Source organism: Labeo rohita, chromosome 14 (assembly GCF_022985175.1).
Source record: "Labeo rohita strain BAU-BD-2019 chromosome 14, IGBB_LRoh.1.0, whole genome shotgun sequence".
NCBI classification, from domain to species: Eukaryota; Metazoa; Chordata; class Actinopteri; order Cypriniformes; family Cyprinidae; genus Labeo; species Labeo rohita.
The window spans coordinates 22,063,149-22,075,861 of NC_066882.1; the positions used below are offsets into that span (position 1 = coordinate 22,063,149).

The window sequence follows — 12,713 nt, forward strand, 5'->3', positions numbered from 1 at the left end:
AGAAACTACTACAGCTGACCTAGATAATTTCAAGCAAACACAATGACTACAGTAAAGCAGTGCTTACACGGACACATACACTGAGAGCTAACGAGACCACAACAGCTTCGTTATCTTATCATCAATGGGTTATTGTCTTATTGTAACTACACACTAAAAATGCTGGACTAAAAACAACCCATTACTTGGTGAAATATGGACAAATCTAGCAACTGGGTTGTTTTGACTCAGTGGTTGGGTTAAATGTTTAACTACTGCTTAAAAATTACTATATTTCTTGATTAAAAATGGTCCAAAGTAGGTTGGAAATAAACATTTATCAATAAGTTGAATAAATTATAACACCCATTATTTTCTGCTTATTAATAAATGTTCACATTTTGAAAACTGGTGATGCCTCTAGTAATTGTGTGTCTGATTTTTAATTTACAACCTATTTTGGGTTCATTTTAAGCCAGCCATATAGTCATTTTTAAACAATAGTTTAAAAGAAGAGTTTAAAAGATAAACAATTAACCCAACCACTGATTTAAAATAACCCTAATTTCTCGGTTTGTCCATATTTCACCTAGCACTGGGTTGTTTTTAAGCCAGAGTTTTTTAGTGTAAAACTATTAAAAATGTTATTGTTAATTAAAATATAAAAATACAAACTATACATTTTAGATGAAAAACCTTACAAAATGAAAAAAATAAAAATGTTAACTTGACAGCTAACTGAAATAAGTTTAAGTACATTAAGCTAGTTAACGCACCAAAATTACTAATAAAATAAAAACTAAAACTGAACTAAAAATATAATTAATTACTCCAAATAGTAAAAATAAACTAAAATCTCACAATTTAGAGACAGATCAGTATTTTCATATTAATTTCCACAAAATAACTTAAGGAGACATAAGCAACTGAAATAAGTAACACACACACACACACACACACACACACACACACACACACACACAGTCTGGTTTATTATCTTTGTGGGGTCTCTCCATAGGCGCAATGGTTTTTATACTCTCCACACTGTATTTTCTATCCCCTTACCCTAACCCTACCCCTAAACCTAACCCTTACAGAAAACTTTCTGCATTTTTACTTTCTCAAAAAATCTCATTCTGTATGATTTATAAGCTTTTGTACCCATGGGAACCTCAAGCCAGTCCCCACAATGTCAAAAATTTCAGGTTTTACTATCCTTGTGGGGACATTTGGTCCCCACAATGTAGCAAAAACAAGTACACACACACACACACACACACACACACACACACACAGAGGTATTACTGTATTGTTATTAATAAAAATAGTCATTATTTGCAGGTTGCATTAACAAGCAATGGAAGATGATTTGCATAGAAAAAAATAATCTACTAAAGCCTAACTTAATCAATACAAATTTATTTTATATTTTACAAAGCACAATATACAATGACAGAATCAACAAAAAGTAAATTCTCAAAGCAACCACATGTTTGGAGACAGTAGTTGAAAATGACCGTAAATCAGAACAACTATTGAATTATGGTCTTGTATTTCTCTGCATCATCAAACGGCACCCCAAAAAATTCTAAAACAACTGTGGGTCTGATATTCAGTATCTTTTCTTCTGGGACACGTGTAGCAGCTTGATCTACTCGCCGTCATTGAGTAACATGTTGGGAACACCTTTGGAGATGGGGAACTCTCTGCCAGATTCAGGACACTGTAAACATCCCTCTATAACCTCGACCTATGATGAGAGAGAACATCGCCTTTTAGCACCAATTCACTTCAGTAAAATTCAAATTTGACACCTTTCTCTCTTCTGACCAATGTAAACAATCTTTCTTTTTTCCCTCTTTTAGAAAGTCAACAAAACGCTATGCTGGATTTTTATTTTGCTATTGAGGCAAATGGGAACTCAAAAATTCTCTAAGTCATCTGATGCATCTCACCTCGAGAAGAATTCTGTGAACTTTACGCAGGAACTCCTCATCGCTTTCATAGTTTGGTATGAGTGCGCTGGGCAGGTCTTGAGATTGTCCAAGCTGTTAAAAACACCTCATGAGTATCCCTCAATCCACTAGTTTAAAGCAATAGGACACATGCTAATATCGATATATCATGCAAAAACAAAAAGGCAAATACCTCCTGCTTTTTAAACAGAACTCACCGGAATACTGTACAGATTCACCCTCCTTAATAAATATCTTTAAAATGGCATGAAACACATGATCTGTTACTCACCCATTCTGCTGCCTGGATCAATGCGCTCCACTCCAGCTTAGGAATCATTCGGCTCACAAACTGAGCATTAAACTCCAACTCACTCACTTTCACTTCTGTTGCCTTTATTCATTAGCCAAGACAGAAAAGAGTCAGATTTGTTGTTAAAAACATATATTACACACATATTACGGGTGCATAATAATATTATTATGTATTTATCTTGGGCAGTTGACATCTCCAGATCTAAAACTGGTAATTCAGAGACATCATGTAATATTTGCACTTTCAAACATTAATTTGTCACACAGCAGGACTAAAAAGGATTCAAATACAAGACGTAAATACACACTTTCCCTCATTCTGTCACGTATTTTTAATCTAAAATTAAAATATTCATGGTAGTAAAATAATTAATGGACAAGCAGCTTCTCTGTAACTTTCTGATAATCTGATTTTTGAACGGTGAGCTCGCAGAAGAGGTAAAAGTGCTGTATTAACGCTGTATTAATGTGTATCTCAAAAATAATTCTTGATTATTAACGAAAACTGTGCAATCTCACCTTGATAATTAGTGGGTATCCTTTTGTCACACCTTTCACGTGGGATGTTAACATGTTATGAGTTAAAAGCTTCATTTCGGCAGTATGTCGCTATGTATTTCAAAGACAGAGCACGAAATATTGATGATTATAGAAACGTTAAGTTACAAACATAAGCATAACAACCACATGCGTTTTTGCGATGTCTGTATGCAACCGCTAAAACAAGCACCCTGAGAAACAAAGCGCGGTGTTTTTGGTTCCGCGTTCAGAGTTAGCTAGTTGGCGAATAACAAGTAAACCCACAGATTTTTATATGTACTAAAATAATAAATTACAACATCTGATGGGCCATTCTACAGAATTGGTGTAAACTGCTGTCCCACAACCAAAAAACACATTTAAAAAGCATTTAAGTATTTAAATCTTAGATGTTTACTAATATCATTTTATTATATATTGAAACACACAATTATATTTAAAATATCAGTACATATAAAATCATTATTTAGTGAGTACTTGCAATTTAGAGGTGGCTGTTCTGAACCCTAACCCCTACATTTCAACTTATAAAAATTATATTTTATTCTACACACCTACATTTATGATTAGGAAATATGTATGTCACTCTCTTTCATAGCTACGTGGTGAGTAGATATGTCCCATCATTTTGAGGTAATTGTGTTCAAAAGTATGAGAAATCTTTGGGTAGCTTTAAAGAATATCAATACACAACAACATTTTTCTTTAATTAAGCACACTTTTTTTTGGAGTTATTCCATAGCATTTAGTTTTTATGTGTGTACCGCTGTACAAAACTGTGCTAACTAACCATGTGCTGATTAACATCTTTGAGCTATGCTCAGCAGTATCTAAAATTGTCACTATCGAAACAGTCATGACAAAAACATTTTGTGAAGTTTTAGTAGTGACCGGTAGTGACATCTTTGTTTTTTTTTGGGTATTGTAAAGCTTCAGAAGTAATATTGGGAAGTTTAAGTAGCCACATCTTTGTCTTTTGGGTGTTACCCCATAAAATAGTTCCTACTAAAACAGTCACAATCAAAACATTTGGTGAGGTTTCAGTAGAGACATCTTTGTTTTTTTATGTGTTGGGAAGTTTCGGTAGTGACATTTTGTTATCCCATAAAATTGTCACTACTCTAACAGTCGCAACCAAAACATGTCATCATTTTGGTAGTGACAAAAGAGAACACACAAATCTTTATTCGGGGGAAATAAAATTTTTGTACAGTTATGCACATTTTTATTATTTTAGTATGATTTAGTAAAGTTTCCCATACAATTGTTACTACCAAAACAGTCATGACCCAAAGATTTGTTGAAGTTTCGGTAGTAACATCTTTGTTTTTGGGGTGTTGTGACATTTCGGTAGTGACGTCTTGTTTTTTTGGGTGTTGTGACATTTCGGTAGTGACATCTTTGTTTTTTTTGGGTATTATACCATAAAATTGTCACTACCATAACAAAACATTTGGTAAACCAAAACTTTGTTTTTTGGGTGTTGTGACGTTTCGGTTAGTGACATCTTTGTTTTTCTGGGTGTTATCCCATAAAATTATCACTACTGTAACAGCAACCAAAATATGTCATCATTTCAGTAGTGACAAAAGGGAACACATAAATCTTTATCTGGGGGAAATAAACAAAATTTTAGTACAGTTATGCAAATTTTTAGTATTTCAGTATGTTTTAGTAGTGTTTCCCATAAAATTGTCACTACCAAAACAGTCATGCCTGAAACATTTGGTTAAGTTTCGGTAGTGACATCTTTGTTTTTTGGGTGTTGAGACATTTCGGTAGTGACATCTTTGTCACTACTCTAACAGTCGGACCCAAAATATGTCATCATTTTGGTAGTGACAAAAGGGAACACATAAATCTTTATTTGGGGAAATAAAATTTTAGTGCAGTTATGCAAATTTTTAGTATTTTAGTATGTTTTAGTAAAGTTTCCCATACAATTGTCACTACCAAAACAGTCATGACCCAAACATTTGTTGAAGTAGTGACAGTTTTTGGGGGTAGTGACATAGTGACATTTGGTTTTTTTGGGTATTATCCCATAAAATTGTTATCCCATGAAAGTAGTGACATCTTTGTTTTTCTGGGTGTTACCATAACACTGTAAAAAATGTCATCATGTCATAAATCATCATTTTTCTGCAAATTTTTAGTATTTCAGTATGTTTTAGTAGTGTTTCCCATAAAATTGTCACTCAAAACAGTCATGCCTGAAACAAGGGATGTTATCCCATAAAAAATAAAGTCGGACCCAAAACTGTCAATTATCAACACATAAATCTTTATTTGGGGAAAAAGTTTTTGGTTCAATGTATAATCAAACTAATAAATCCTTAAGTTTGCCTTTTACAAAGGAAAATTGGATCCAAAATACAACAAATCTCATGAATCACACTTGAAATATTGTTAAAATTGTTATTAATTTACCTCTGAAATCTTTTAATAAAATAGAAAAAATATATATTTACAAGGAAGATATAAGCAAAATCTTAATAGGTCAATATAACCCTTCTTATTAACTGGTAGATGACTGTGTTTCAGTAGTGACAAATTTGGGGAGAGGACAAACATTCCAAACATTTTTATAAGTACATGAGAGTTAACTGCACAGTTACTAGAAATGTGTACCTTGGATATTATATGATTTGCATACATTCGAAGTTTGTGAATTTTTTTTTTCTAAGAAGTTACCAGCTCTGACTTTGAACCAGTTCTGGAAAATGGCCCATATCAAATTTGCATAATTAGTTTGAATCTATTAATGTAATTTTCTAGGATGGTACAGAAATAAAAATCTTATCAAGCTATATAAAATTGATTTATTAACCCACACTATTGCCTCTGTGAATGCAGCATTTACAAAAGTAAATTACAATATGTTTCAAATGCACATTTTTATTCCTTTTTTTGTATTAATTTGTTTGTTTACACATCGTCTTGGTACTATACAGGTAATTCTTACAGCGTATGATATAGTTGTAATTACAGAAGAAACAAACGCACACTGACAGCTATGAATCCCATAGCCAGCCAGTCAACCATCAATACACAAACATGCATGTCCGGACACACTCGCTCAAACACACACTGTACATACTTAGACAAAAATAAAAACACACGCCAAAACTCACTTCCCTCACACTGTTATGCAATTAACAAAAAAAGTGAATGTAACATTACCCATAAGCCCTTTGTCAACCGACCCACTTCCCACCGTGTCTTCCTCCACAGACATCAAATGCTCAACAAGAGTTTTTACATTTCACTAGCCATTATTACACATATGAAATAAAATATTTAAAACATACAGGGAGGCAACTAATGAGACGAAAGCAAGCATGTTTGATTTAGGAGAAATGGTAGATATCTGACAAAAACTGGGTCATTTCACCACAAAAATAAAAGAAATATTATATTTTACATGAAGAAAATAAAGCTTGCATTGCACAGTCTTTTTGCTTATTACAATTTAATCTCATTTTGATCCACAAATCCCATTATTGTAAAAAAAAAAAAAAATAATGCAATAAAATAGCAAAGTATTTATTTATAATTATAGTGTAATTATTTGTGTGGGTGTGTTGTACTGCCTTTATGCTGATTTAAATAAAAAATACTGCATTACAGAAATGAAAATCACTATTGGTAATGAGATTAAGATTTTAATGTACAATATCTGCATGTTTGCAGATGCAAATATGTGCAATTATCAAGAAAATAATGTCACACAGCAGAAAATCCAAAAACAGGCTTCATTTTCTTTATGTAAAATCTAATTACTTACTTTTATCTTTTGATTTTGAGGTGAAATATGACCTGGACTTTTTGCAAGATTCACCCAAAAAGGACAAGACTATAATTCTTCATCAGTTTCGGAGACGAGAAGATGAACAAAAAAAAGTGATCCCTCCCATACAAAGAATGCATTATTTTATGCTTCAAGAGTTTAAAACAAGATTTTTAAATGTCAATGAAGTAGAATTATGGCACAAAGACATCAGGATAGAGAGGACAGAGAGGAATCACTTTCCTAGTGTTAAATGAAAAGCATGGTAAGGCCACCTCAATGTATTTAATGAGCGTTTCACCTTACCTAAATCAGTAATCAACTTCAACATTATGTTCGAAATACTTCAGAGGGAGAATAGCGATTCAATCAGATGTTAAATGAGTGTTTGAGAGAAAGGAAAGAAACATCTGGTCTTGAGCACACAGGTAAACAGAGATACAGATTGATATGATTGCATACGTTTCAATACGACAAGATGAGACTGAGCTGCACTTCTAGCAAAAGTGCAAGACTGAAAACATTTGCATTGCATGGAACAATGTGTGCAACTATGTTGAAGCCACTTAAAAATGGTTCATTTTGTCCTTTGTTTTTGCATTGATACTCACAGATGAATTCACATTCGCACTTTCGCATTCATACTAACAAAAAGCAGACTTCATTAACGCCTGTCAATCTCATTCTTGGCCGTCTTCGGTGCGCCATTTTAAGAAGTCCTCTTTCCGCGCGTCTGGTTTGATTTGGTTTCGCATTCCTCCCAGGAGGTTCGAAGTGGCCTCTGTGGCAACTATAAGTGGACGGACCACAGTGGGCGGGATCTGGCGCAAAACCCCGCCTACCGCTCCAGGAAGACCTTTCTGCTCGTGACCGCGAGACGCAACATCACACAGGGTCTGAGCCGTGTCAATCACTCCCTGAGAAAGGGGAAAATGACGTGAGGATATCAAATTGAACTATAAGGAGTTGGATTAGTCATTAACCCTTGATATTATACATTTATTAAACTTAACAGTCACATGTTGTTAATAATATAGGGATGTACCTCTCTGACGGTGTCATAGGCCTTGGCCACACCCTCTCTGAGGTCAGCTGGTTGAGGGGTGCGTCTGGGACGGGGAGCGGGACGTCCCTCAGTGATGTAACGTGTCAGAGGTGGAGTCGGAGATAAGATGTCATACACCGTCTCCGCAGTGGCCTGGAAATATACAGGAAAAAAATTTTAATATATAAACATAATTACAAATTAGAAATGAAAACAAAAAGATGATTAATCCAACAAATATAATAATATATAATTAAAAAACATTAACTAATAATAATAATAATAATAATAATAATAATGTATAAGACAAACAAAAATATAAAAAGTGTATATTATATAGAAAAATATTGAGGGAAGATAAATATAATTATAATATAACATTTTAAATAACAACAACAAACATATCAATAAATTAAGATATCTAGTAACATGGCAAAAAGTAACAAATATAATAATATACAATTTTAAAGTATAATAAAACTATAAGCATAAAATTATGCATAATAAAAAGACATATTTTAAAGTAACATGATAAAGAAAACTATAAAAATAAATAAAAATCTAATACAAAAATACATTTTCTAATAATAAAATGATTAGTAATAATAATAATGATAAATATAGCTGCAAGCAGCAATTGCGGGGCCAAGCACAAAAGAGGCAGAATGAGGAGTTAAGCACGGCAAGTAGCAGCAGACTGACTACAACAGTGAGTAACTTAAGCCATTTTAGGATGATATCAGTTGAAATGGCTGAAAAATCATAAATACAACCAATCGTAATAAAATTTAATGGCTTATCACTTTTGACCAACAGGTGGTGCTGTTTTCAAATTGATGTGACGTGTTCTGTGTGAAATGACAATGACACACAAAGTTTGCCGTCATTATGTCAAAGCTTTGCAGAGATACAGCCTCAGATGTAGTTTGGCATCTTTCCAGCAAATTTGTTGATGCGCTAAACGAAAACGGTTTCGTATATCGACACGAAATTCATAACTTTTTGCCAGCATAGTCTGAATATGATCTGAGTCAAATTTGGTGAAGATCAGACTAACAGTCTGGGAGGAGTTCGAAAAAATAGGTTTTGTACATTAATCAAAATGGCGGACAGGAAGTTTGGCCAATTTCGGCATAATGGGTATCAATGTTCTCGACTTGACCCAAGGAATCTATTGGCGTCAGTTTCATTCCAATAGGCTAATGTAAACAGAAGTTATTAGCATTTTTGTAAATTTCATTATTAATGTTTAGTGAATGGCGTATTACTTCTGACCCATAGGTGGCACTGTTACCAAATTGATGTGGCTTGGTCAGAGTGTGGTGACAATAGCACATATAAAATTTGGTGTCAATATGTCAAAGCCTTGCAGAGATACAGACTCGGATGCAATTTGGCATCTTTCCAGTAAATTCGTTGATGCGTTAAACGAAAACGGTTTCGCGTATCGACACAAAATCCATAACTTTTTGTCAGCATGGTCTGAAGATGATCTGAGTCAAATTTGGTGAAAATTGGACTAACGGTCTAGGAGGAGTTCGAAAAAGTAGGTTTTCAACATGAATCAAAATGGCGGACAGGAAGTTCAACCAAAATTGGCAAAATTGGTATCGGTGTTCTCAGCATGACCGAAGGAATCTATCAAAATCAGTTTCATTTCAATAGGCTAATGTACGCAAAAGTTATTAGCATTTTTTTGAAATTTCGTTATAACTTTTGACCACAAGGTGGCGCTGGCCCCAAAATTTTTATGTACATTCAGGGCATGGTGCCGGACATTTTTGTAATTAATGTCGAAACGATACGCTAATCCGTTCTCAAGATACAGCATTTTAAAACTAAATTCAAAATGGCGACACCCAAAATGGCTGACATGGGAAAATTGGATATGGTTCAACTCGGTATGACACACCGAATCTAAAGAGACCAGTTTTGTGATTTTTGGACAAATCATTCAGACGTTATAAAGAAAAATAGCCATTTTTCGTATCTCCTGACCACTAGGGGGCACTGCACCGAAACACTGCAGGTAGGCTCAGGTCATGCTTGTTATAACACACACCAAGTTTGGTGTCAATATGACAAACTATTACGGAGATATAGCGTCACATTGATTTTTGCTAGCTTTTCGTAGAATTCTTTCGCGTGTTATTCGTGAACGGCTGGACGAATCGACTTGAATTCCATAACTTTTTGCCAGCGTGGTCTGAAGATGATCTGGATCAATTTTTGTGACAATGGGTGCAACGGCCTAGGACGAGTTCGAAAAAGTAGGTTTTACGAACAATTGAGAATAGCGAAAAAAACTAAACCTTACGATTTTTTAATTTTGGTGTTCATTCGACTCGGCATAAGCCAAGGAATCAGAGGAAAAAAGAATTTTTGTTGTGTGGCTTACGGTTCAAACGTTATTAGCATAAATCTTTTGAACGTTTGGACAAGTGGTGGCGCTAGAGAGTTTGAGTTAGAGACTCCAAACTTGCTATGGTTAATGTTGGGACTGTCCTCTATCAGTGTGCAAAATTATACAACTTTCCCGCAAGCGGTTCTATGGGCTGCCATAGACTTGCGGCGGAAGAGGAAGAAGGAGAAGCGGAATAATAATAACGCCAACGGATACAATAGGTGCCACCGCACCTCCGGTGCTTGGTCCCTAATAACAATAATGCATTAATGTAATTTAAATAAAAATATATAAAATAAAAATATAAATAATACAAAAGTAACAAAACAGAAAAATGTACAAATAAGATAAATATAATTATAATGTAAAAATTAACAATAACAAAATATCCAGTAACATGGTAAAAAGCAACAACTATAATGATATATTATTAAAAACATAATCATACTATAAGCATTACATTATGCATAATCAAAATAAATATAATTTAAAATGAAATCATAAAGGAAAAAATGAACATAAATCATATGATATGATATGAATCATATGATAAATGAACATAATACAAAAATACATTTTTAATAATTTAATTATTATTATTAAGAATACATTCAAAATATCTAGTAACATGGTAAACCAGCAACAAATAAAATAATATAGAATTTTTGTGATAAAAATAAAATGCAGGAAATATAAAAATATATAAAATATAAATTTACAAAGTAAGAAAACAGAAAAAATACAAAAGATAAATATAATCATAATGTAAAAACATTAATAACAACAAATATATTAATATTTAATTTAAAAAATATAATTAAACTGTAAAAAGCATAAAATTATTATTAAGTAAAATATCATGATAAAGAAAAATATACAAATATGATGAATAAAAATATAATATAATAATATAATATAAAATAATAAAAAATAATAATATGAATGAAAATAAAAAAATAATATGAATTAAAACAATTAATAATAAAATGATTAATAACAATAATAAAATGTAAAATAATTCATAATATATTCAAAATATCTAACAATATGGTAAACCAGCAAGAAATATATTAATATTGAAATCTAAAAATACAACTAAACTGTAAAAAGAATAAAATTATATATAATAAAAATAAATATAATGTAAAACACCATGATAAAGAAAAATATACAAATATATACAAAAAAATTAGGAGCACAGTCAAAATTTTAGAAGCACCTTCTAATCAATAATCAAAAAATCTGATCAAAAATTATCCTTCCCATTACGAGGTGATATTTGACTCAAAGTGAATTAGAGGGGAATTTTGTTTTTACCTTTGTAATGGCATTTTTTAATTTTATTAAAAGTATGTCATCTTTTATGTCAAATTTAAAATATATATATATTTTATAAGCTTTTTTAAATTTCTAATTAAAACAACAGAATTAGAATAAGTTACCAATCAAATGAAATCAGTATTAACAAAATTAATTTGTACTACAGAGGTGGCACAGAAGAACACAAAAGTGGCTTGTAGGTGTATTTGCATAGGTTTAATGAGGCTCAGAGGTGGCATGAGTGCAATCTAATTCATAAATTCATGTTGAGATTAATGTTTTAAGTATAAAATTCTGAATATAGAAATATTAAATGACTTAACTGAAAAGAAGATACTTTAAGTATATAGTAGGTGGTAGTAGGTGGTTTTAATTACTGAATCATATTCATTTGATTCCTTCGAACGGCTGATTCATTCAGGAATAAGGCAAGTGACTGTCTTTATGAATGGGTAATTGATTCATTGACTCACTAGATTCATTTAAAAACGCAAGTTCATTCATAAAGGAAACAGCTGTGTTTGAATAGAGATGCACAGTCGCTCAGTTGTGACTTTGTTTCGACAAAATACAGCAAAATGAATCTCTTATTTACACTGTCTCTACACTTTGTTTATGAAAGGATTTGTCAGATATGTCTGTGATACATTACTCAACGTTGAAAACTAGGATGCGGCGTGTATTCAAAGAGTCGCCTTTACTGTTTACAATGCATGAAATAGTGCGCTGTGATTGGCTGAGCGGATGTATCGCATTTTGCAGAGAAGGGAGACTGGCGTTTGTCGTGGTTTGGAAAGATAGGGGGGAAAACATGACAGAATAACACGGCGGGCATCGCACTTTGCGTAGAATTAAAAACTGCCTTTTCAATACCGAACAGATACAATACTGATTTTGGCAGGAACTCAATTTTGTTAAAAATGGGGTTTATCGTGTTTTGGAAACGAACTCTTCATATATAGATATACACACACACACACATAAAAGTGAGTTTACTGGTATGGCTCAGTATATAAATGGTTATACGTTTGAGTGTACATACCTGAATTGCCTGCACTAGTCTGTTGCTGAGCTCTAGGGCAGCAGAGGCTGTAGAGGTGCCGAACGATGCCGCCCCCCTCTGGAGGCCTCGGATAATACGCCCATCCTTCCGGTACTGCTCTATCGGCATCCAGAACAAATCACGCACACCATGGACTGCAGAGAATAGAAATCTTGATTACATTCAATCTGAATATGCAAAATTAACCTCGTGGTCATTAAATTCCAACATCACTGGAGAAACAAAAATAACTATTAATCTAATTTCACTGCTTTCCTTGAAGTAGCCTGAGCAGTTGAAAGACAGACAGCACTGCACCCAAG

At 33.1% G+C, this 12,713-nt stretch overlaps 2 protein-coding genes across 3 annotated transcripts in view; both read right to left on the minus strand.

The window, feature by feature from the left end:
* Positions 1–1,382: 1,382 nt before the first annotated feature.
* trmt112 (tRNA methyltransferase activator subunit 11-2) lies at positions 1,383–2,994 on the minus strand. The gene is made up of 4 exons (XM_051127436.1): positions 2,769–2,994; positions 2,227–2,328; positions 1,935–2,027; positions 1,383–1,729 (listed from the first exon to the last, which is right to left on the minus strand). Exons 1-4 carry the CDS (start codon positions 2,841–2,843, stop codon positions 1,631–1,633), a joined length of 369 nt encoding a protein of 122 aa, XP_050983393.1. The 5' UTR covers positions 2,844–2,994; the 3' UTR covers positions 1,383–1,630.
* Positions 2,995–5,671: 2,677 nt separating this feature from the next.
* atg2a (autophagy related 2A) overlaps positions 5,672–12,713 on the minus strand; it is a 33,114-nt gene continuing 26,072 nt past the window's right edge. For both annotated transcript variants that reach the window (XM_051127412.1, XM_051127413.1), the window contains exons 40-42: positions 12,391–12,545; positions 7,625–7,777; positions 5,672–7,496 (exon numbers count right to left, since the gene is read on the minus strand). In XM_051127412.1, coding sequence (XP_050983369.1) covers positions 7,260–7,496; positions 7,625–7,777; positions 12,391–12,545 — 545 coding nt within the window. In that variant the 3' untranslated portion in view covers positions 5,672–7,259. The remainder of the gene's footprint in view (positions 7,497–7,624; positions 7,778–12,390; positions 12,546–12,713) is intronic.